Genomic DNA, 22,682 nt, shown 5'->3' with positions numbered 1-22,682 from the left:
TCTAAGTCATCCATGTGTCTCTTTTTTTTATTTTTTTATTTTGAGGTGTTTGCTCGTGCGTGCATGTGTGCACTCGCAGCATGACAGGAGCACTAGCAGAATCCGCGCCTTGTGGCGGGCAGCAGGAAGCAGACAAGGTGTGACAGGAAGCTGAGAGAGAGTGAGAGAGAGAAGCATAAGATAGATGAGACAGACAGTGGAGAGGACAGATCAGGCAAATTTGTGGATAAACCCACCGTAATGGCAGCCAGATAGTCCAGCTAGTGGTAAGTAATCAGAACTGCTCAGAGGTCAAAAGTGTTTGTCTTACAGCATCTGCTCCTTGGAAAGTCTATTTTTAAAAAATAGTCTATAGCAGAATCCCGATTAGTTGCAAGATGTCCGTTAAAGTGCAAACTATTAGACTCCCCAATAAGCTCTTTAAGAATTTACATTTACAGCATTTATCAGATGCCTTTTTCCAGGGCGAATTACGATCAGTAGTTACAGGGACAGTCCCCCTGGAGACACTCCGGGTCTTGCTCAGGGACACAATGGTAGTAAGTGGGGTTTGAACCAGGGTTTGTGGTCTCTGGTCTATCGGCGAGTGTGTTACCCACTAGGCTACAACCTCCAAAATCTAATATGAGTGTTTGTAATTGTTGCAGTGTAGCAAAGTCCACGTCCGTGAATGTGCCTAAAGTTGCGGTTCTTATTTAATTATTTAATTACAGACCGAGACGGGAGACAATTTAAGGGTTGGGGGAACTTTCCTAATGCCGAAAATCCTACAGTGAAAGTGTGGTGGCTTAAGTGACCAACATTGATGGGTGGGATTTTTTACTGTACACATGTTGGAATCAAATGTCAGGATTGTAAAGATTTGTGTGACTTCAAAATACCAAAAGTGGTTGCAAGTGGTCATGCAATACATGACAGTGGCAGGGCAACATATTCACTAAAGTAGTCCGACCTTTGACAAAACCACTCGACAAAACCACCAAATAAACACTCATGTCATTTGATGAAAAGACATCCTGAACACCAAGGACCATGTCAAATCAAATTGGAGATGAAGTCAGTACACACCACGCATATAGAGACAGGTGATGAAATGGAAGAAGCGCCACAAAAATAAGGCTGTCCCTTTGAAATGAGACCCCAGCAGACAATCAAGGAGGAATCTGATGCCAAGTCAGTATTTTGTTAAAATGGTTAGATGTACGGTTAGATGAAATGCAGCATGGTAGGGTTATCAGCCTTACTGGAAGGTCATCTACAAAAAAACTGTGCGGAACTAGAAAGAACCCCTTCCAAAGAACAAACCCTCTCCGTTGCTTGCTGAGGGGTCCGTGCGGTCGGATGCAGCTGAACCTTAGTTTACCACCAACACAGAGGGTTGTCTAGGCAATACAACTGGGGCAGTAAAGCCAAGTAAAACCCAGGGTGAATCTTAGACCTTCAGTAGATCTTTTTGTCATTCAACACATATCATCAATGCTTCCTTTAATGTCAGTTTACCTGTTCTCACGACAAAACATCAGCGCTTTTATTCTCATTTTAGTTTTAAAAAATAGTTTATTTTACTTACCATTTTAAATATATAACAAGAATAAAAAAAGCACAAAGGAAAGAACAAAACTAACCGGCTCAGACAAATGTTCTGGTTAACCCATTTCCAAAATGGACAGTTGTACCTACTGCACTTAGTTACTAGCAAGAGGAACAGAGAATGAATGGACGTTTGATTGCCCATCATCTTCTGGTTTGCCCATCATCTTCTGGTCCTCTTCCAGAGGAAAAAGCCTATTATAGAACTCAGATTACCAGTCAAATATTTTAGACCAGAATTCAGTTTGTCCAGCGCAGAACCAGAAGTAGTGTGTCAGTGTGTCTCTGCCACCTTGCACCTATATATAGAGGGGTAAATGTGATGCAAATTAGAGTTAGAGTAGTTTAGGCGATGAGCTACCTTGAACTGGATCTACAGAGTAAACCAAGTAAACCCAAACTCCACTCATCATACTGAACAAGACAATTATGTTCTCATGACGTGAAAGTGATTGTGAGATACCGAGGCACAGCACACAATGAAATAAGATAATATGTCTTCTGCTTTTAACCATCACCCTTGGTGAGCAGTCATGACAGACGCCCGGGGAGCAGTGTGTGGGGAAGGTGTTTTGCTCAGTGACACCTTGGCGGATCGGGATTCGAGCCGGCAACCTTCTGATTACGGGACCACTTTCATCACCCCAGATGGGACTGGGTTGCCTTATCCATTAGGCCACTGGGGCTCACAGTGTTAGTGGGGTGCTCCTTGTGTCTGTGTCTGGTCCTTTCTAAATCAATACTAACCCTGAAATATAAGAATTAAAAAGTCAATCAAATTAACAAAGAAAATATAATATAGAAATAAAAACACTTTATTCATAGAAATGCTTTTGCATTTCTAACATGGAGTGCAAGGAATTAAATGCATATTTAATTTTTACTTTTCATTAAGATTAATGTCATGTCAACTCTTTAAAATGACTAATTTCAGTATTCCTGGTCCAATAACATCAATATAGTGATAAAGGCTCCTTTCTTTTACAAACTGGTAAATATGCGGTGTATTTTGCTTTATGCCGATGATCATGGCTGATGAATATCCAGTCTCTCAAATTATTTCCTACTCTCAGTCAATTCTGAAAAGTGTCTTCAGTTTTTACCAAAGCAAATCATACTGCTCATGCCTTCTATTGTGTGTGTATGTGTGTTTTTTTCAGTGCTATAACTAATTGTTCAATTTTCACTCTGTTTGGGGCTTGCGTGTTTGTTGGTATGTTTTCGTGCCGTCTCCATGGTTTCTGTAGCACTGTGGGATATGAGGTTTATTCTGTTTGACGTCTGGTTTCTTTCTTTTTTTTTTTTTTTGAACTTGCACGCATTAATAATAGTTTCACTACACAGGTCACCAAAAGTGCACAGACATGGCTAAAGATGACTGAATCCTTCCACAGAACTAATTACACACTTGCACTTCCTGTAAGTGATGGAAAGACACACCCACATTCCCTGGCAGGACGATCCTTATATTGATGTTACAGCTACACCTCCAAAAGCTCGTCGCGGGGAGAAAGAAGGTAAAAGAAGGTCAACTTCGTCCTTCAGAGGGCCACAGCTCTGCCATAGCCTCAGAACGGCGGGTTTCGTTTCGCACGAGCCTAAGCAAGTTGATAAGGGACACACTGGTTTGTTTGTTTCATGCAATGGTTGAAGCTCTCTTTTGGTAGGAAGTTGAGATCATTACTGTTTTTGTAGCAGGGCTGCAGCAAAAGCCTTCAGAGAAACCACAGCCCATGATGCAGCATGTCTGCTCTCATTAAAGCACGTAGGGCATGGATATTGTTAGACACTTCTTTAATGCTCAAATGTGAGCCATAATGTTAGAGGATTAGGGTCAATACATTAAAAAAAATGTTATTTGTTTGACTCAATTTAACCCATTCCTTCAGCCCCAACCAAATATTCACTATAAATAAACATAAGCACACAACAAAATGTGCATTTAACCCATCAGCCTTAGTGAGCAGTGGGCAGCCATGACGCCCGGGGACCAGTGTGTAGGGCCTTGGCAGATCAGGATTTGAACCCACGTTGTCAGTTACTTACCCACTAGGCCACCACTGCCCCAGTTCAGAGTGTGGAGAAAATGGGTCTCTATTTGATTAAGTTCAACATTTCCAAGCCAGTGACCCTTGATTTAGCATACATTACTTGATACAGGCTGATGTCTTTCAGGCCAAAGTAATTAGGGTACATTACTTGCCGTTTGCTTCTGTTTGAATAAAATGCCAGTCTCTGTTGATTTAAAAAAAAAAAATCAACATGTCACATAGAGGAAATACCCATATCATAAATGGTATTGGTATATCTGTGGTTATCTCTATAGGGTCGTTTATTTTGTGACTTGAGTAGACACAACATCAAAAATCTATACAGTGCAGGGTGGCTTCCTGCTGAGTGATGCAAAAGCAGTAAATCTTTCACTGATCGTGTAAATTCTGGAGAACATATTAGATTTCTGTGTAAAAGTGGGATGTGTTGTGTGTGTGTGTGTGTGTGTGTGTGTGTGTGTGTGTTTTGATAGCCTGGCTGCACAAACACCGCAAGGCGCTGCAGCTCTTAATTACCGCCCGCCTCCTGGAAGCTGTACTTTCCCATCTCAAGAAGGCGGAATGTCTCACCGATGATGAGACGGGGTTCATCAGACACCGGGGCACTCCTCAGGACCGGGTTCTTACATTGCTGGAGCTGCTGTCAATCAAGGATCCTCAGGGAACTGTCCTTCAGACCTTCTTACAGACCTCTTACCCTCAGGAGTTTCAGGTCATCTGCCAATACGGTAATGTTTCCCTTCCAGTGTTCGAACTTTTGGGATTAATTGAATTAATACTTAATTCAAATCTTTATTATTCAGCTGTTACTCTTTACCAGGCTTTGTGATTTGCTGGTTCTGCATCTCTTTGAACAAGATGGAATGATTGAATGCTTAACGAAATATTGAGATCTTGCAAAAATCTATGGGCTGGCGTATCAATGTAATGTACTGGGAAAAAATTAATTTAAATGATGTCTTGCAGACTCCATGATTAAACAACAGAAGGAACTGATCTACAAACATTTCAGAGAAGTGCCAGGAAGCCCCTCCTACACACATGTCAAGCAGACACCCATAACTGAAGACCCCGCCATTGGCCATGGCCTGCTGGTGGTGGAGGGCCTGACAGACCTTCAGGAGAGAGAGCATGACCTCACACAGCTGTCTGTCACACGAGGGGGCGGGCCATTACATGGCCGACCATTGAGATTGGACAGACTGCTACTCCCACTGACACATGCTAGTCCCAGCCCCAGGGTGTGTCTGACAGTGGGTGTGGCTGGCAGTGGAAAGAGCCGATTGGTCCGTCGCTTTGTCAACCTCTGGAGCAAAGGATGCATTCATCAGGAGATCACCCTAGTGCTTCCTGTTGCCTGCTGGGAACTTGGGGCTTACGATCGGCTCTCGGCTGATAGGATGATGCGGATGCTCCTCCCCTCAGCAGCAGAGGGTGTGGAAGTGGGAGGAGCTTGTAAAGTCCTGCTGGTGATCGATGGGTTGGAGGAGTTTCGCTCACCACTCAACTTTGCAGATACCGCACCCACCTCTGACCCAAAGCGTGAGATCCCAATCGCTGACCTCTTCACAAACATTATCAGGGGTAACCTGTTACCAGGCGCAATGCTATGGTTGCTATGTCGACCAGGCGTGGGCGCCCGGATACCAGCTGGCCTTGTTGATCGAGTAACTGAGGTTCCCCCTCTTTCTCACACAAACATCCGCTATTACCTGCACACACGCTCGTTCACACACACCTTAAATGAACAGCTCGTCTGGTCACATCTCACTTCCCAGAAGCCTTTGCTGGTACTGTGCTCTATTCCAGCCATTTGCAGAACTGTTACAGACACCCTACTCTGCCTCGTAGAGGATGGAACTGAAGATAAACCCCTGCCACAGACCCTTACGGAAGTTTATGCTCACTACTGCTGGCCCCTCCCCCAGTCATCTGATTGGTCAAGAAGTAGCGCACGGAAGCAGCTGGGAGCTCTGGGAAAACTGGCGTTTTACAGCCTTCTTCGTGGACGCCACACTCATACAGAAAGTGAAGCTCGTGCCTACGGCCTGGACCTGCCGCCGCCCCCAGGAACTCTGGGATGCCGTGTGCTGCAACGAGAAGCAAGTGTATATTCTGGCCCCGGTGTGTGTGTGTGGCGCTTCACACACCTGTCCTTACAGGAGTTCCTGGCCGCTGTGTTCTACTACTCATCCTCCAGGCGTGCAATGTTCGACCTGTTCTCCGAGAGCGGCGTCAGCTGGCCACGCCTGGGGTTCAGCAGCCACTACCGTGCCGCGTTGCAGCGAGCTGAGCAGCTGCATGCCGCCGCACAGAAAGCCGACCAATCCAACACCGCCGCCAACCTCCAGCTGTTTCAGAGCTTTCTCACAGGCCTGCTGTCCCCTGCCATTTTTGAGGTGTTGGGTGTGGCCCTGGGCATAAGCAGAGATGAGCACTCAGCTCACCGCGTTGCTGTGGCAACCGCTTTGCAGTTGGGGGTGGCTGGCATAGGCGGGGGGGCCGTGACCATGCACTCTGTCTCACTGGTAGCCTGTCTAGCAGAAATGAGACAGACGGAGCTCCTGCGTTCGGTGGAGGACGACCTGATTGGCTGTAGACTGCAGGGGAAGCTGACTCCGCCCACTTGCGCTGTGCTGGCCTACCTGCTGCAGGTGTCTGCCATCTGCACCGATGACACCAACCTCAGCTCCTGCCTGGACCACAGTGCCCTCAAGAAACTGCTGCCCCAGCTTCTGTACTGCAACAATCTTCGGTAACACACACATATTACAACAACATTTGATTATATTACTACATCTAAAAAACTAGAATATGGTGAAAAAGGTTTTATCGAAAGCGACTTACAAGAGGAAGACACCAGCAAATCTCATTTGGTTTCCATAGATTTTGAGTTACAAAACTAAGATAAAACAGCACATTTATTTCTCTTTATATGTAATGAATGTAGCAAATATGAAGTATTCTAATAGTCTGAGATTCTGGCCTTTTGATTTTATGCCATAATGAACAACAAATTGTAATGAATATTGCAAATATTAAAGGTAAGATTTTAGATATTTAGATATTAAATTAAATCTTTCAAAATATAGCACCAGCATAAAACACAAAAACATGTGCAATTGCAAATCATTGTTGGAAATACATATTTATACAATATTTATGAAAGGAATGTGACAATGAAATACCAAACTTGTTATAAAAATACATAGATTTTAGAGATAATATAGATATTCTGCTGCAGTATAAGAACATGTTTATTAAATACATTGGTTGTGTTTACTACATGTTACATATTTCACTTTCTTACAATAAAATAAGATTGTAATGTTTTACAACAGTTTTAGTAGTATTTGAAATTTATAAAGGTTATCATTTTTCCAACATGAATGGAGGGAGCGAGAGCCTGCCTTATTCTTTATGGAATTTGCCACAACACAGTCCTGAAAACACAAATACCCAGCGAATGTTGCCCTTGTGTCTGATGCAGGCTGGACTGTAATGAGTTGAAGGATGATGCCATGGACCTGCTTGGGAGTTTGCTGAGTGCAAAAGACTGTCATATACAGATCTTGAGGTAGATGATGGATAAATCTATACACTTACACACATTTACATAACAGCCGTACAATGATATATGTCTTTTACATTGTTATATGCCCTCTAGTTTGGCTGACAATTTCATCAGCAATAAAGGGGCCAAACCGTTAAGTCGTGCCCTGCTGGTCAACCGGACCCTAACTGGACTTGAGTGAGTATGTGTGTCTGTTTGTGTCTGTTAGGGTATATCTTCTAATTCTTCGGTCAGATTAGTGTGAGGTTACCATAGTAAACATGCACTTGTTTTGCTTTTAGTCTCCGTGGCAACAACATTGGTTCCAAAGGTGCCAAGTCATTGGCTGAAGCCCTGAAAATGAACCATGTGATTGTGTCGATCAAGTGAGTGTCCATATTAACTGGAAAAACAACAGTCAGACAAGGAGTCAGACATGTTCATGTTTCTGTGTGTGTCAGTCTGCAGAATAATCACATTGAGGATGAGGGGGCACGCGCTCTGGCAGAAGTGTTGCAGTCAAACCGCAAGCTCATCTCTCTAAAGTTGGTGTCTCTGTCTATTTTATTTTATTTGGCTTCCTGTGGTTTCTGCAGTCTGCCACCTATTTTGTTTAACATTTTTCCAGTGTGGGATCATGATCACTGAGCTGCGAGTATTGTTTAGCCATTTATGACTTGAAATTATACTAGACAATTATAATGAAACAATTTTTAAGATTGTCTCAGATGTGTACTGAAATGAACTTATATATGAATAAAGGAAGGGAAACAAGGCAAATGTGTAATGAATGAATAAAACAGTGCCCAGTGGACGTCAGGTCAAGGATGTCATGTTTATACCTAGATGCTTCAATACAAATTTGGATTAGTCCTGTATGTTTGTGTGTGCTTGTGCTTCAGTCTCCAGAAGAACAGCATTACCGCAGATGGAGTGAAGAGAATTGCCGAATCATTAAAGAAGAACCAGACTTTGAAAGAGCTGAAGTAAGCTGTGTGGTGTGTTTAAAGCTTACAGACCCCCTGGAGACACTCAGGGTTAAGTGTCTTTCTCAGGGATATAATGTTATACAGTACAGGCCAAAAGTTTGGACACACCTTCTCATTTGATGTGTTATCTTTATTTTCATGACCATTTACATTGGTAGATTCTCACTGAAGGCATCAAAACTATGAATGAACAAATGTGGAGTGAGCTTCAAGAGGTCGTCACCTGAAATGCTTTTCCAACAGTCTTGAAGGAGTTCCCAGAGGTGTTTAGCACTTGTTGGCCCCTTTGCCTTCACTCTGTGGTCCAGCTCACCCCAAACCATCTCGATTGGGTTCAGGTTCGGTGACTGTGGAGGTCAGGTCTCCTCTTTTTGTTAAGTACATAACTCCACATGTGTTCATTCATAGTTTTAATGCCTTCAGTGAGAATCTACCAATGCAAATGGTCACGAAAATAAAGAAAACACATTGAATGAGAAGGTGTGTCCAAACTTTTGGTACTGTATATATCATCAATGTTAAAATATATCTATATATCTATGAATGTTTTATAAAAATTTTAACTAGATATTTTATACCCACTTCAGTTGGCAAAAATATTTGCTGATATTAATTAGTTGATGAATATCCATTATTTCTAATGTTTAGCATCTCCAGCAACCAAGTGGGGGATGCAGGGGCAGCAGCTCTGGCTCAGGCTCTGACCATCAACCACTCGCTGCAATCTCTCAGGTACACACACACACACACACACACACTTCTGAGTGGAAGACTGTACATTTCTCAGGTATGCTGTACTCACACAGCTCACAGCCAGTTCCTGTTGGGTGGACTGCTTGTGGTCCACATGCTAAATTCCAGACCTTGTTGCAGAATCCATCTTTTTACTGTCAGTGTTGAAGCCTGTGTCAGTGCTAATAGTGAAATATAGACAGGGGCATATTCTGTTGCCTATATGCATTGTAACCGAGGTAAACACACTTTCATATGCTTTCAGATTCATCAGATTAACACTGATGTTATCATGACGATAATTGTATATTATAGATAGATACTGTTATATATACTGTTATATACAGGGTGGGCCATTTATATGGATACACCTTAATAAAAGTTGGTTGGTGACATTGAACACATTTTATAAGTGGTCAGAAACTTGTAAATAACTCATGAAAGAATATAGTTAAAACCAAGCACACCATTGTTTTTCTTGTGAAATTACCAATAAATTTGATGTGTCACATGACCCTCTTCCTATTGAAAAAAACAAAAGTTGGATCCAAGATGTCCGACTTCAAAATGACCACTATGGTCACCACACATCTTGAAAAGTTTGCCCTCTCACATATACTAATGTGTCACAAACAGGATATTAATATCACCAACCATTCCCATTTTATTAAGGTGCATCCATATAAATGGCCCACCCTGTATATCCAATTGTATATTGTATATTTTGTCTCTCTAAGACTGCAGAGCAGCTCGGTGAGTGATCGTGGAGTGACTGCTCTCACTCAGGCTCTAAGACTGAACCATGGCCTAACCAGCCTCATGTGAGTAGGTGTGTGTGTAAGAGAGGAATAGACTGCAGCTGAAATAGTAACACCGCATGGGCGCATGTGTAAGAGTGTGAGGAAAAAATGAATGTGTGAGAAATGTATTTGTGGTCACATCGATAGTGAGGCGTGTTTTCCGCATTGTGTTACATGCTGCGCCGTGTGCAGTGAGAATTTGTGATGCGCAAAGTTATTTTCAGTGCGACTTGAGATGTTTAAAGTAGGGCCCTGTGTACATTTGTTCCTCTCAGCCTGCGTGAGAACTCTGTCAGGGTGGATGGCGCCAGAGCCCTGGCCAGAGCTCTGCAGGACAACCACACACTGGAGGAACTGGAGTGAGTCTATAAATCATACATATGTACAATTTAGCAAATAAGGGAACTACTGTGTGTGCAGGAGGCGGTGTAAAGTAATGTGTGGGATGTGTGTGTGTGTCCGCAGTCTCACAGCTAACCTTCTGCATGATGAGGGTGTGACAGCAGTTGCTGCAGCGGTGAAAGTCAACAGAGCGCTGGTGTCCTTACAGTGAGTACAACACGGCAGTATACATGTAAAAAAGTGACACACACACACACACGGTCACTCAGGCATGTGTCGCAAATGTTTGTGGGTGTAATGTCCTATCACATTACAAACAGTCAACACACACACACACACACACACACACACACAGACACTATATCACATAGAATGATCTTTTTTAAATCATATTGAGGATAAGACTTTTCTTAACTGTGTGTGTGTGTGTGTGTGTGTGTGTGTGTGTGTGTGTTAGCCTACAGTGGAACTTCATGAAGAGCGGTGCTGCCCAGGCTCTGGCTCATTCGCTACTCAGCAACACTCACCTGAAACTGCTGGAGTAGGTGTTCAAACACTCGCTCTGTTATGTTTACTGGCTTTATCATTCCATCTGTATCACTCTAGCACCCCTCCAGTCTTTATGTAGCTGTTCTTCTACGTTGTGTGTTTTTATTTTGCTCCTGCAAATGACGAGATGACACCAAGAGATTGCTTAACCATGTGTATTTTTCTGCACAAAAACATCGCGTCTCCCCCCTTCCTGCGCTTCTCTCTCTTACAGCCCACGCCATGTGTTCAAGAGAACGGAATAATAACATTACATATATACAATTTATAACACTGCATACCTGCACAAAAAGCAAAGTTGCATCAGAACATTGCATCACAACATCACGTCTCCCTCCTTCCTGTGCCTCTCTCTACAATATACAGTATTATAAGAACATGCACACAGAATATTCTTAATATGTACATTCTGGGCACCAACCCCACGTACCTCTTACAGCCCACACCATGTGTTCAAGAGAACGGAACCAGGTCTGCAACCCACTAACCCACTAACAATTTTTGGGGGGGTGATCAGAGTTTTATAACACAGTAACCATAAATTAAACCAACAGAAAATACAGAAACATATTTGATATAACCAGAAACACTAACACCCTTAGATATTCCACAATTAATTAAACACCCAGATTGTCACTATAATTTCCTCTCACCCACACCAGAATACAGGTAACCAAAATAAAAGTCTTCAGAAAATAAGAAAATAAAAGACACAAAGCACACATTTAGAGAAATACACTTAGAAATCTAGTGTAACCACATCACTCTGGCACATTTACAATCACTCACTCACTCCATCAGTGTCACTCTTAAACTCCTCAAATACTCTTAAAAAATCAGATGTGTTCGTTCAGTACAAACAGTATTATAATGCGCGGTGGCTGTTAATGTTTCTTCCGAAAGAAATAAAACTTCAAAAGGAGATGTCTGAAGTGGGCGGGTGACAGATTGTGAAAGCTTCATCAGTTTACAGTCTTGTTTTTATTATTCATTTTACTGTCCTGTCTCATTCTGTTCACTGTTAGATTTCACGTTTTCTTTTAACTGAATGAAGTAAAATAATTCTTTGTGTGTGTGTGTGTAGTCTGCAGGAAAACACGCTGGGAGATGAAGGTGTTGTGTCTCTGGCCACAGCCCTGAAGACCAACTCAACCCTCTGTGTTCTTTAGTGAGTGCCAAGGTTTTTTTTTTTAATTATAATTTTTTCCTTACCCATATGTACCCTCTACTGGAATCTTGTGCCCTTTTTATGTTTCTTTTAAGTGAACTTATTGCAGAAAACCCGTGCTCCACTGCTCGTGGATGTCGAGAGTGGTTTAAAATCGATTGTGTTTTTGTGTGTTTGCAGCCTCCAAGGTGTGTCTGCAGGCAGAGCGGGAGCTGTTGCGCTTGCTGAAGCACTCATGGTCAATAAAACTCTGCACACTCTGGAGTGAGTTACGTTTTGTCACGCTGTCACTGTTGTGACACTGACTACATACAGATCTTATCTGCGGGAGAGAAGAAGAAGTGTGTACGTGATCGTTCAGGCGATATGGAGATTAAAAAAAAAAAAAGCAATTGAGTAAATTTTATGAATGGACGGTCCAGCAGGGACATTAGTGAAAAAGAACACGTTTTATTTCTGAGTGAGCTCTAGTCGATAATAGAGTGCCGGGCATCTGATGCTCAGCCTGATGGCACTAAAGGCTTTGAATCACTTGGCAGATTTTGCTCTGGTCCCCTAAACAGTGGATTATTCTACCAACATTTAGTCAATAAATGTCAGTCTATTTACAAATGTGCTTTAAATCCCTTATTTTTCCCAATTTACTAACATATACTAGTATCACACGTTTAATGCACACTCCAAAATCACCAGTGATTTTTTTTATAAGCGTTTAACTGTATAACTTGCAGCAGGGGTGCCCACTGATCATTAAGAGTGAAAGTGAAAAGTGAAAAAGTGAAAATGAAGTGATTGTCACACGTGATACACAGCAGCACAGCACACGGTGCACACAGTGAAATTTGTCCTCTGTATTTAACCCATCAGTGGGCAGTGAGCAGTGGGCAGCCATCACCCGGGGAGCAGTGTGTGGGGACGGTGCTTTGCTCAGTGGCACCTCAGTGGTACCTTGGCAGATCGGGATTCGAACCAGCAACCTTCTGATTACGGGGCCGCTTCCTTAACCACTAGGCCACCACTGCCCCTCTTACAATCAGTAGTTACAGTAGTTACTACAATCAGTAGTCCCCCCCTGGAGACACTCAGGGTTAAGTGTCTTGCTCAGGGACACAATGGTAGGAAGTGGGATTTGAACCTGGGTTCTGGGCGAGTGTCTTACCCGCTAGGCCATTGTGATACAATGAAATGTGTCCTCTGCTTTTAACCATCACCCTTGGTGAGCAGTGTGTGGGGACAGTGCTTTTGCAGTGGCACCTCAGAGGCACCTTGGCGAATCGGTTACGGGGCTGCTTCCTTAACCGCTAGGCCACCATTGTCCACCCAAGAGTGATGGGTTAAATGCAGAGGACACATTTTGTTGTGGGCACCGTGTGCTGTGCTTACTGTATATTGCAATGGCAATCACTTCACTTTTAATTAACTCTTGTTCATGACAGTCTGCGTGGAAACTCTGTTGGAATGGGCGGGGCTAAAGCCTTGTCCAGTGCACTGAAGACCAACCGGAGCCTCAGGAGCTTGAAGTGAGTTGGCAAGGAATCTGGATGTTAATATTTACGCTGCATATGCCACCCCAAGGTGATGATATGAAAATGTTGTGTATTGGTTCACCACAGCCTACAAGAAAACGCTTTGGGCATGGACGGCGCCATCTTTATTGCCACAGCGCTGAAGGGGAACCACCAGCTCACCTACATCAAGTAAGTGTTGTTTTTGTGTGTGTGTGTGTGTGTGTGTGTGTGTGTGTGTGTGTGTGTGTGTGTGTGTGTGCATGTACATCCTCAATGCTTCTGCTCTGTTTGTTCCTCAGTCTCCAGAGTAACAACATTGGTGAATCAGGGGCGAAGGTGGTTTCAGAGCACATAAGGGCCGATGCACCAGAGTGTGTGGTTGACATCTGACATTAGCTGATAGTGTGTGTGTATTTATGTGACTGAAAGAATCTTTCTGTAACAGTATTTATGACTAATTTAACTGTGTTAGTTATTGCTGTATAGTCGCTTCTCATAATGTAGCATACAGAAACAATAAAACTGTCTATTTTCTTTACACAAAGTGTGTGTTCTGTGACACTAAGGAGAGCATCACATACATTTTAAAAAAATATTTATTAGTTTAATAATGATATCATACACAAAGCAGCAATAAGTAGAACAAAGACACTACAGAAAAAAAGAGACAGAAACAAAAACATTGCATTTCGGGAAAATCATACAGAATATTACAAAAAAATATGGTCGAGTTAAGTTATGTTTTATAAATATGTGTGTGTGTCTTAAAAGTCATTGTCACTCTCCTCCAGTAGTGTTGGCCTCATAATCGGTCCCGAGGCCTCCAGGCTGTCATCTTCATCCAGGTCAGGTGCACAGTCTTGATCACCCTCCTCACCATCTTCTTCCTCGTCTTCATCATCGTCGTCATCATCGTCGTCCACATCTATCTCGCTGTCCTCCGACTGCAACCGACAGAGAATCTAATTATATATTTTTTCCATTCAATCACGTCTAAAGATGACACTAAGTGCTCTTAGAAGTGTTTTAACCAAAAGCTTTGGCTGAAATGGTGGTAGTTAATTAGCATCATCTTGTTTCACTTAATTCCTTACATTCAAACTGCTGTGAGAAAGCAGCTGGCACCGGCAAGAGGACTTCACATAGATTTTTGCTGCATTTTTAATAGATTGTTTCTTGCATTGCTCATGCATAGTTTAAAAATTCATGAATTTCATGATCAAACTACACACTGATGGTAAAATACACACTCCTAAGATGAACAGAAACTATTCTAAATGAGCAACACACAATGACACAGAAACCAACGGACCTTCAAAAAAAAAACAAAAAAACAAAAAAACACTATTGCACAGTTGTTATTCAAACACACTAGTGCTTCAACAGTGGCGTCTCTACATTTGGGGACATTTGTTCAGCAGTGTGTGACAATAGATCAATATAATTTTTCTAAATAATAGGGTGAATTGTGTGTGCATACACTACAAGTCAAGGTTTTTGTTGCCCATAATCTGTGGCAGTTATAAAGACTAAAATGGGGGCATTTTGAAAAATTTAATGCAAGAAACCCATTTAGTATTTGTTGTATCAGGAGAATACAAAGCAGCTGAGAACACAACATACTTTCAAAGCTATTATAAAATGTAGTGAGTATGGGTATGTTTATTAATGTCTTATTGATGTGTGCTTGTAATTTGTACTCTGCTCAGTGAATTAGCAGGCTTTCCGTGCAAGAGACGCCACTGCACTTCCGTGCACACACACACACACACACACACACACACACCTTCCCTTTCCTCCTCCGAGCCCCAGGAACAGAGAGAGAGTCCGTCATTTTGAGCTTTATTGAATCAGTGCAGGAGAGATTTAGCAGGGAAAATGTTGGAATCAGCAAAAAGGGAGTAGAAAATTTATGGAGGAAAAAAAAACAATGAAAGAGTGAAAGCGAAAGAAGAACAAGAGAAGAGCAGCATGATATCAGTTTGTGTGTGCATGTGTGTGTGTGTGTGTGTGTGTGTGTCTTACCTCCTCGCTCTCCCCACCCTGCATAGTACCGATGATTCGTCCTCCAGCTCGACCTGTAGACAGATTTGGGTGTTAACAGTTTGCCTCCCAAAGTCCATTATTCAATAGCTCAGAAATATCCATGAACTAGACAGTCTTCATATATAAACAAGCCATAAATAATTCTGCAGCCAACAAGGTTTTCCTATGTTCTGCACCCAAATTACTCAATCACATTCGAAAGAACAGCAGTACGCTGTCTGAGCTGCTGAAAGAGAGAGAATGTGGAGCGACACGATGGCCTTTGGCATTTAATGGTATTGAAGAAATAAATTAATTCCTGCTATTGCCAATATAAAATGTGTGATAAAAATTATAACAACCCTAGTTACAACATAATAAAAATTCTACTGAAGATTTTTTAATATATATTTTAAAGAATCCATATAGTTTTCTCCATGCATACATATTTATGAATCAAGATGAATAGGACTGTTGTGTAAAGTGTGGTTACCTGCCAGGGAAACGTGCTGTTTGGGCCGGGGTTTGGGCGGTCTGTGTTCATCCATCTCGCTGTCCGAGCCTTCATCATCTGGGATGTCCATATCAGAGTCTTCATCATGGGCTGCCCAAGCAGAAGCACATAAGGTCAGATCGCAGCGTTTGCTTTGTGTGCTCTTTGTGACGTTCAGGATGAATACCTCCTGTCCTGTTGAGGCTCCGCTCCTCCTCACGTAGTTTACTTTGCATCAACTTCAGGGCGCTTTGTGTTTCCTACATGAAGAGAACAGCACAGTTCAGTTCTCTCTTTTTCAGCATGTGCCAGATGAAAATGTTGCGCCACTTCTCGAAATGTGACAACACTGTTTATCTACAGTTCAGAGAAATGACACATCATATCTCATCTCTGCATATTTCAGTGTAATATATATTATTGTCACTCTCAAAAGTGACTAGGCAAAGACACTCAAGCTTAAATAAAATAAAAGTGTGTAGATTTCCAAAGTGTAGCAGGCGTTGTAAGTGCTGCAGGTGTAATTTGGGTTGATTATTCGTATAATTGATAATTAATACAAACTAGGCTTTTGTGCACAGCCAGTACATTGTGTGGGGAAAATATTCATGAACTTAAAGTTGTCTAAATGTGATTAACCCTGTGAGAAATAGAAAATCTATCATAGAGCTAACAATGATGGTAAACTATTCTCAACGCACGTCTAAAAGTTCCCGTTGACATCACCTCAAACTTCTCCTGCTCTGTCTGGTGGTAGTCCTCCAACTGCTGCTCCAGGAACGTCAGGTTATGGAATTTCTCAACATAAGTCGCATACTGCTTCTGTAGTTCCTCTTCGATCTTCTCGTACTCGTCCATGTACGCCGGCCTAAACATTCCTTTCTGTTTAAGTCTGTTCTACTGTGTTTCATTGTGCGATCATTTGCTGTGTGTGTGTGTCACTCACCTCACACTCTGCAGCGTTTGCAGCCACTTCTGGTTTGTCTCTAGTTCTTTCTTTTTCTTCTCAATTTTGGCCTCCAGCCTTGACTCATCAGATGAGACGTTACTGAGGAGATCCTTTGTCTTCTGTACACTTTCCTACACGTAAACTCACAGTCATATCCAGCACACCTTTCATAGAGACTCACACTGAATGCTGATAACATTCGGGATGTTTTTACACTGAATGTGCGTGTGTGTGTGTGTGTGTGTGTGTGCTCACCATAACCTCTCTAATCGCAGCTCTGAGAGCTCTCTCTGTGTCATTTATCTCCAGTGGTCGCGCGATAGCTGCCACCCTGTTCTCTCTAAGGTCCTCTTCCTGGCCGAGCAGGTCGTACAGACTGGCCCCTTTTGCTGTGATCTCAGAACCAAGCTGCCTCACAGCTTTCACATCAGCTATCTGCACACAAGCGATGTGAGCATTAAATCTACAGTGTGGATATAAGCGCACTAGTAGACTATCAAAACTTACTTGTTAACATTTATGAACACACAAAACATTCATTTTATCTTACCACAATTTTACAATAATACAAACAATACCAAAAGGCATAAGAAAATGTGGATAGAAAGGGGGCGTGTGAATGGATGCTGAAGAATAATTTAAAGTGCAGTGATTGTCATTGTGAAAGACTGCAGCACAGCAGACGGTGCACACAACAAAATGTGTGGGGACGGTACTTTGCTCAGTGGCACCTCAGTGGTTCGGGATTCGAACCCACAACCTTCTGATTATGGGTCCGTTTCCTTACCCACTAGGCAACCACTGCTAGGCCACCACTAATAATTTTGTAAAGGAATATATGGAACATAATCTGTATTATACACAGAGGTATTAGTCCCACGTGTGGGAAATTTGCATACACAGAGTTTCACAGACGTGTATTTTGTTCATAAAAACTGTGTTTTTTATGAACGGGGCAGTGGTGACCTAGCGGTTAAGGAAGCGGCCCCATAATCAGAAGGTTGCTGGTTTGAATCCTGATCCGCCAAGGTGCCATTGCGCAAAGCACCGTCCCCACACACTGCTCCCTGGGTGCCTGTCATGGCTGCCCACTGCTCACCAAGGGTGATGGTTTAAAGCTGAGGACACATTTAGTTCACTTTCACTTTTCACTTAATTTATTTTTGCTCTGTTTTTCAGATTTCTAAAAAGAAAAAGGTGAATGTTTTTGGTCATTGTGATATACAACACAGCACACGGTGACAAAACAAAACGTTGTTGTCTGGGATTTGAACCTGCAACCCATCCAGCTACGAGTCCACTTCCTAACTCGCTAGGCCAGTGGTTACCTACCAGTGATTACCTGCCTGTGTCCGAGACAAGCCAGGACCCCCCCCCCAACCCCTTCCCGTATACACACATTAAAAGAATAAAATGATTAATAAACCACAGCTGTTTGCTGACTGAGCCGACTCGAGCCTGATTAAAATAATAGAAATTGAGTACAAACTCAACCTGGGTTTTGGGTGTGTTATTAGGGTTATTTAGGGTTTACAAATATAATTTTGGCAACCTCAGCACAGATACTATTGCCCCAATAATGGCATGGGATATAACTGCTATGGGAAAATATCAGAATTCTACAATCTTTGCAAGTGGTAACATGGATGTGTGCTGGTAGGAAACGGCCCTGTTTTGAAATACAAAGAAATGGCTCATGAACATTTAATAAACATTTATGGAAATTCAGACAGATTTACATGTGCAAATCTACCCATGGGGGAATCATTATTAAAATTCTCTGTGTCTCAAGGCTTGGTTCAACCTTTTAGGGTGCACACACGCTTTCCCTTTCTGCATTTTTGACATTTAGCTGAAGCTCAGCTTGCTCTCAGGCAATAGGTAAAGGCTTAGAAAAATTTCGATGGTACTTTCCCTTCAACAGGGGGTTGCCTGACCCTCTGTAGTATTCAACAGTAAAATCTGTATTTCCCGCTAATGTAATTTTTTATTGACCATTTTGATTTCTGTCTGTAAAACAAACAGAAATATGCAAACACTAATATACAGAAAATACACAAGAATGGTGATTGTGACAGTAGTGGGAAAGAGATGCGATGCCCTCTCACCTTTGACCCAAGGTCGAATTTAAACCTCGTCTTGTCCTCGTCATGGTGATCGCTGACAGCATTCTGATTGGTTCTCATGGCCCCATACAGAAGTGATGTCATCTTCAGCAGCTCCCGGACAGCGTATCCATCGGCCTGGTACAGTCGCTTGGTGTTGACCTTTATATGGGCCTGTGTGGCCTAACACAGAAACACCAATCAGCAATTATTGCTGTTGGATTGTAACAGCCTGATGAGTGATAAATGTGAGCATGTGTAATGTTTGGGCTAACAGTGAGGACTACATTACCATGAACTGAGCAACGGCTTTAATGAAGAAGACTCGGTCCGACTCGGTCTCCACGTCACATGGAATGTCCATCTGGGGATCGAACCTGATACAAAATACAAATGCAGCACACTGTAAGAGTTGTACTGCACTGTGACAGCCCAGTACAGGTATTACTTCAGCGGGCGTGGCGGAAACTGCATTTTTCGCTGCAAATACACACCTCTTCACCAGCCAGATGAGAATCTCAGCCACCAGTGGGAAGTTGGGAGCACGGAAATTTTCCATGGAGATCAGACGGGGGTATCCCAGCGCCCTCGTCATCTCTGTAAAGTCTACACCAGACAACATTAGCCCGATAGTCCAACAGATGAATATGAGAATATTACATAGATATCTAGGGTATCAATGCTGCATAGAAATACTCACTCCTTAAATCTCTGAAAGACATGGTGGGATTCCAACGCAGTCCTGTAGACAAATAGACGCACACATGGCTCAGCAAATAACAATAAAGAAAAGATGACAAATAGAAATCAATACATTACAAGACGGTGCAAAGCGCGATCTACGAACCAGAAGACATCTATATTTACAGCCATGCCATTTGAGACAGGACACCGACGACAAACTATACACATTATTATTTTGCGTTCAAAGGCATTAGTTCCAGCTAAAAGCGCTAACACGATTATCTTGTTCAAGGAAAAAAATAAGTGCGCATCTGGAATTTATCTTTGTGTAACACTCCACAAAACATGCGTTCAGTTCCTTACTTACTTAATGACTTTTAATGATTTGCTAATCATACAGTCGTAATCCAGCTACGAGCTCGGTCGCTGTATGTACGGTGCGCGTCGTATCTATGGTATCCACGGAATCCCAACTAGGACAAACTGAACCTCGGTAAAGTGAAACGTGTTTCTCGACACCGACGGGGCATTTTGGTAGACACCGATAAACACATACAGACTCTCTCTTTGTCACTCACACACACACACACAACGAGCGCCCCGCAGTGGTTATTAGCAAGGGCCACATGAAAGAAAACAAAATTCAAAAACATAATCTCAACCTAATAAGCAAGAATATGTGGACAGTTCTTAAACTATGGTCCATTTAGGTCCATTTGACGAAGTGCTATGATAAAGATAATTTTAAAGATATCTTAAAATAGTTCTATTTGCCTAGGTTTTTCTTCTTTTTATTATGCCCCATAGAGGCCACACTGCAACCAACAATCAAAAACGGCACAAGGGCCAAAAGGGGAGAACCAAAAATGACCTGAAGGCATGTGTAAAAAATGAAACAGGTAAGATGTTCACATCAATGCAGCAGCACCTGTCCATCATCGACCCCATCAGTCAATCAGTCTGACTGTGCTGTCTTTAGCTCATAAATCCAGTCTATATTTTGCTATCCTACCACCAGAGAGTTTTATTAGAAGTTTGAAGGCCAGTTTATATTCTGATTTCATTTGAGATTTCTCCACTTCTAATATGTACATACATGTATGTGAGACCGGTCATGTACAGTGCCAGTCAGAAGTTTGTTCACACATACCCATTTATGGGTCTAGCATTTTTACATTGTAGAACAAAACTAAAGACACACGACTATGAAATAACACACAAAGACTATGTAATAAACAAACAAACAAACAAAAATAGCCAAAAGCCAAAAAGTTGAACATTTGTGTCTCTCAAAAGCAGGGATCTTTTGCTGTGATGGCTTTGCTCTTGGATTCTCTCCACCACCTTAAGTCAGAAAATGGGGAAGGTTTCCAGCAGTCCTGAAGGTTTATGCTGAACACTTTATTATCATTCACTCATGAAGCATTCATGAGAATAACACTCGATCAATCAGGCTTTTATTTGAAATGTGCTCTCTAAGGGGTGTGTCTTGTGAGTGCAGGCTGCGATTGGCTGTCGCATGGCACAGCTGCTGATATAGTACTGAGTTCTGGCCAATCACTGCTGCTCCTTTGGAGAGCAGTTCTCTTCATCTTTGGAATACAACAGGGCAGTTGTATAGGCTGGACTGGATGATGCTGCTGGCCAAAGAGGCTTGGATGTAGTTGGCCTTTTGTTTGTGGCTGGACAGTAGGGGTGTTTAAATTAATCTTATAATCGATGCATTGAGATGCAGACGTGGACGATTTTGCATCGATGCAGTGCAGAACATAATCAATAATATCATGATGACGTGGAATTCAATTTCAGCCTGATCTGGGAACAGCGCCACTCCGGGTAGGAGTTTTACGCTGCACGTATTTTCACGTGACCAATTTGGACATTACACGTACCAAATATTACTGCTTTTATGTAATACAAAATGAAATAATACAAGGACCTCAGTTCCTCTGCTTGGTGGAGATGTCGATCTGCATCAGGACCGGGGCAGACGATTAACTCCGCCCACAACATAGTGCCGTGTGCATTTAAAGGAGAACTACCAGTATATATAACTGTTACAAGGTGAGTGCGGACGTAACAAGTTTTTCTGCTCTGGAGCAAATCAGAGCGTCAACACAGGCGCACGAGACCATAACTCTGGTATTTGGAAACATCATGTGACCATGTAGAAAATGTCTGGGATGCATCGCGATGCATCGATATCGAGGCACTGCTAATCGTAATCGAATCGAACCAATCGAATTTGGTTCACACCTCTACTGGACAGCAAATACAGGTGGTCGCATTGGGGCATGGTGCCTGAGAAACTGGGGGGGCTGGCCTTTTGTTCTTGGCAATGTTCTCCCCACCGCAAGATCTTCCTGGTGCCTCCTTGGATATGGGATTCGTGCTGTATCAGCCATGGATAACCCAGCACCAGGGCTTTGTGGGGGGTGGCAGTGATGAAAAGGAGATAGTCTCCTCGTGTCCAGTACCACACAGTGCGGAAATGTACATGTCCTATTATGGAGACACAGAGGTGGAAAGCCAGGTCCTGGTTTATGAGCCAGTGATGGTGTACCCCTGGAGTTGGAGGGTTGGGTGATTAGACCAGCAATTGGCGAGCTGGGATTTCTGACTGCCAGCAGGTTTTCGGGTGTTTTAAGGATTGTGTTGGGACTGCGTTGTTCCAGGCAGTTTGTGCAAAATTGGTTGGCCCAGCCGCAGCAAAAAGCAAAGGCTTCCCATCTGTGGATTCCCAAGGTGGAGCGTCAAGGGAGCTCTAACGCAGTCCAACGGTCTCGGCTCCTCCATAGTGTGTGCTTCAGAGGTTCTGTGCCGCTCCTTTGTGGCTAATGGGTGGAGTAGAAGCATGTGCTGCTGGCACTCCCTGTGTTGTTCTCACAACAGTTGTTCAACTGAGGCAGTGAGGCCAATGATGCTGTCCAGAGTTGTCCCCCAGTCCCTGTTTACCATCTCGTCTTTGACCACTTCCTGCAGTCCCCAGTAGAAGACAGAGGGGAGGGCTGTGCCATTCCACCCACTGATGCTGGAGTTGCCCATTCATTTAAAAGGAGCCCAACCCGTCCCAAGATGGCGGTTCTATTGACGCATTGGGTTCCATAGACGGCCCATAGACGGGACATTTATCTATGTGTATTT

The 22,682-nt window shown here is 42.8% G+C and overlaps 2 protein-coding genes across 6 annotated transcripts; one reads left to right on the top strand and one right to left on the bottom strand.

Moving 5' to 3' along the window:
* Positions 1–16: 16 nt before the first annotated feature.
* On the top strand, positions 17–13,807 carry nlrc3 (NLR family, CARD domain containing 3). 2 transcript variants are annotated; one of them, XR_003748855.1, is made up of 19 exons: positions 17–266; positions 2,935–3,107; positions 4,115–4,369; positions 4,608–6,396; positions 7,132–7,218; positions 7,309–7,392; positions 7,497–7,580; positions 7,656–7,739; positions 8,097–8,180; positions 8,832–8,915; positions 9,653–9,736; positions 9,991–10,074; positions 10,181–10,264; positions 10,515–10,598; positions 11,691–11,774; positions 11,955–11,962; positions 13,211–13,294; positions 13,388–13,471; positions 13,582–13,637. XR_003748855.1 is itself a non-coding variant. In XM_028969757.1 (19 exons), exons 2-19 carry the CDS (start codon positions 3,017–3,019, stop codon positions 13,670–13,672), a joined length of 3,405 nt encoding a protein of 1,134 aa, XP_028825590.1. In that variant the 5' UTR covers positions 17–266; positions 2,935–3,016; the 3' UTR covers positions 13,673–13,807. The 2 variants fall into 2 exon arrangements, 1 of the variants encoding a protein (XP_028825590.1); XM_028969757.1 differs by having other exon boundaries at positions 11,955–12,038; positions 13,582–13,807.
* A 53-nt stretch (positions 13,808–13,860) lies between these two features.
* cluap1 (clusterin associated protein 1) lies at positions 13,861–20,007 on the bottom strand. Of its 4 annotated transcripts, none has more exons than XM_028969758.1 (13): positions 19,906–20,007; positions 19,555–19,596; positions 19,349–19,460; positions 19,147–19,231; positions 18,858–19,037; positions 17,005–17,184; positions 16,747–16,880; positions 16,527–16,668; positions 15,988–16,060; positions 15,801–15,911; positions 15,308–15,360; positions 15,069–15,122; positions 13,861–14,226 (listed from the first exon to the last, which is right to left on the bottom strand). In XM_028969758.1, the coding sequence occupies exons 2-13, from the start codon at positions 19,574–19,576 to the stop codon at positions 14,047–14,049; spliced, it is 1,326 nt and encodes a 441-aa protein (XP_028825591.1). In that variant the 5' UTR covers positions 19,577–19,596; positions 19,906–20,007; the 3' UTR covers positions 13,861–14,046. The 4 variants fall into 4 exon arrangements, with proteins under 4 accessions (XP_028825591.1, XP_028825592.1, XP_028825593.1 ...); XM_028969759.1 differs by having other exon boundaries at positions 18,858–19,028; XM_028969762.1 differs by having other exon boundaries at positions 14,057–14,226; positions 15,069–15,081.
* Between the last annotated feature and the right edge of the window lie 2,675 nt (positions 20,008–22,682).

The sequence above is a fragment of the Denticeps clupeoides genome, chromosome 2, assembly GCF_900700375.1.
Source record: "Denticeps clupeoides chromosome 2, fDenClu1.1, whole genome shotgun sequence".
Taxonomy (NCBI): domain Eukaryota; kingdom Metazoa; phylum Chordata; class Actinopteri; order Clupeiformes; family Denticipitidae; genus Denticeps; species Denticeps clupeoides.
The sequence above is the reverse complement of the archived record's forward strand: the minus strand, read 5'-3'. Positions and strand labels throughout refer to the sequence as shown.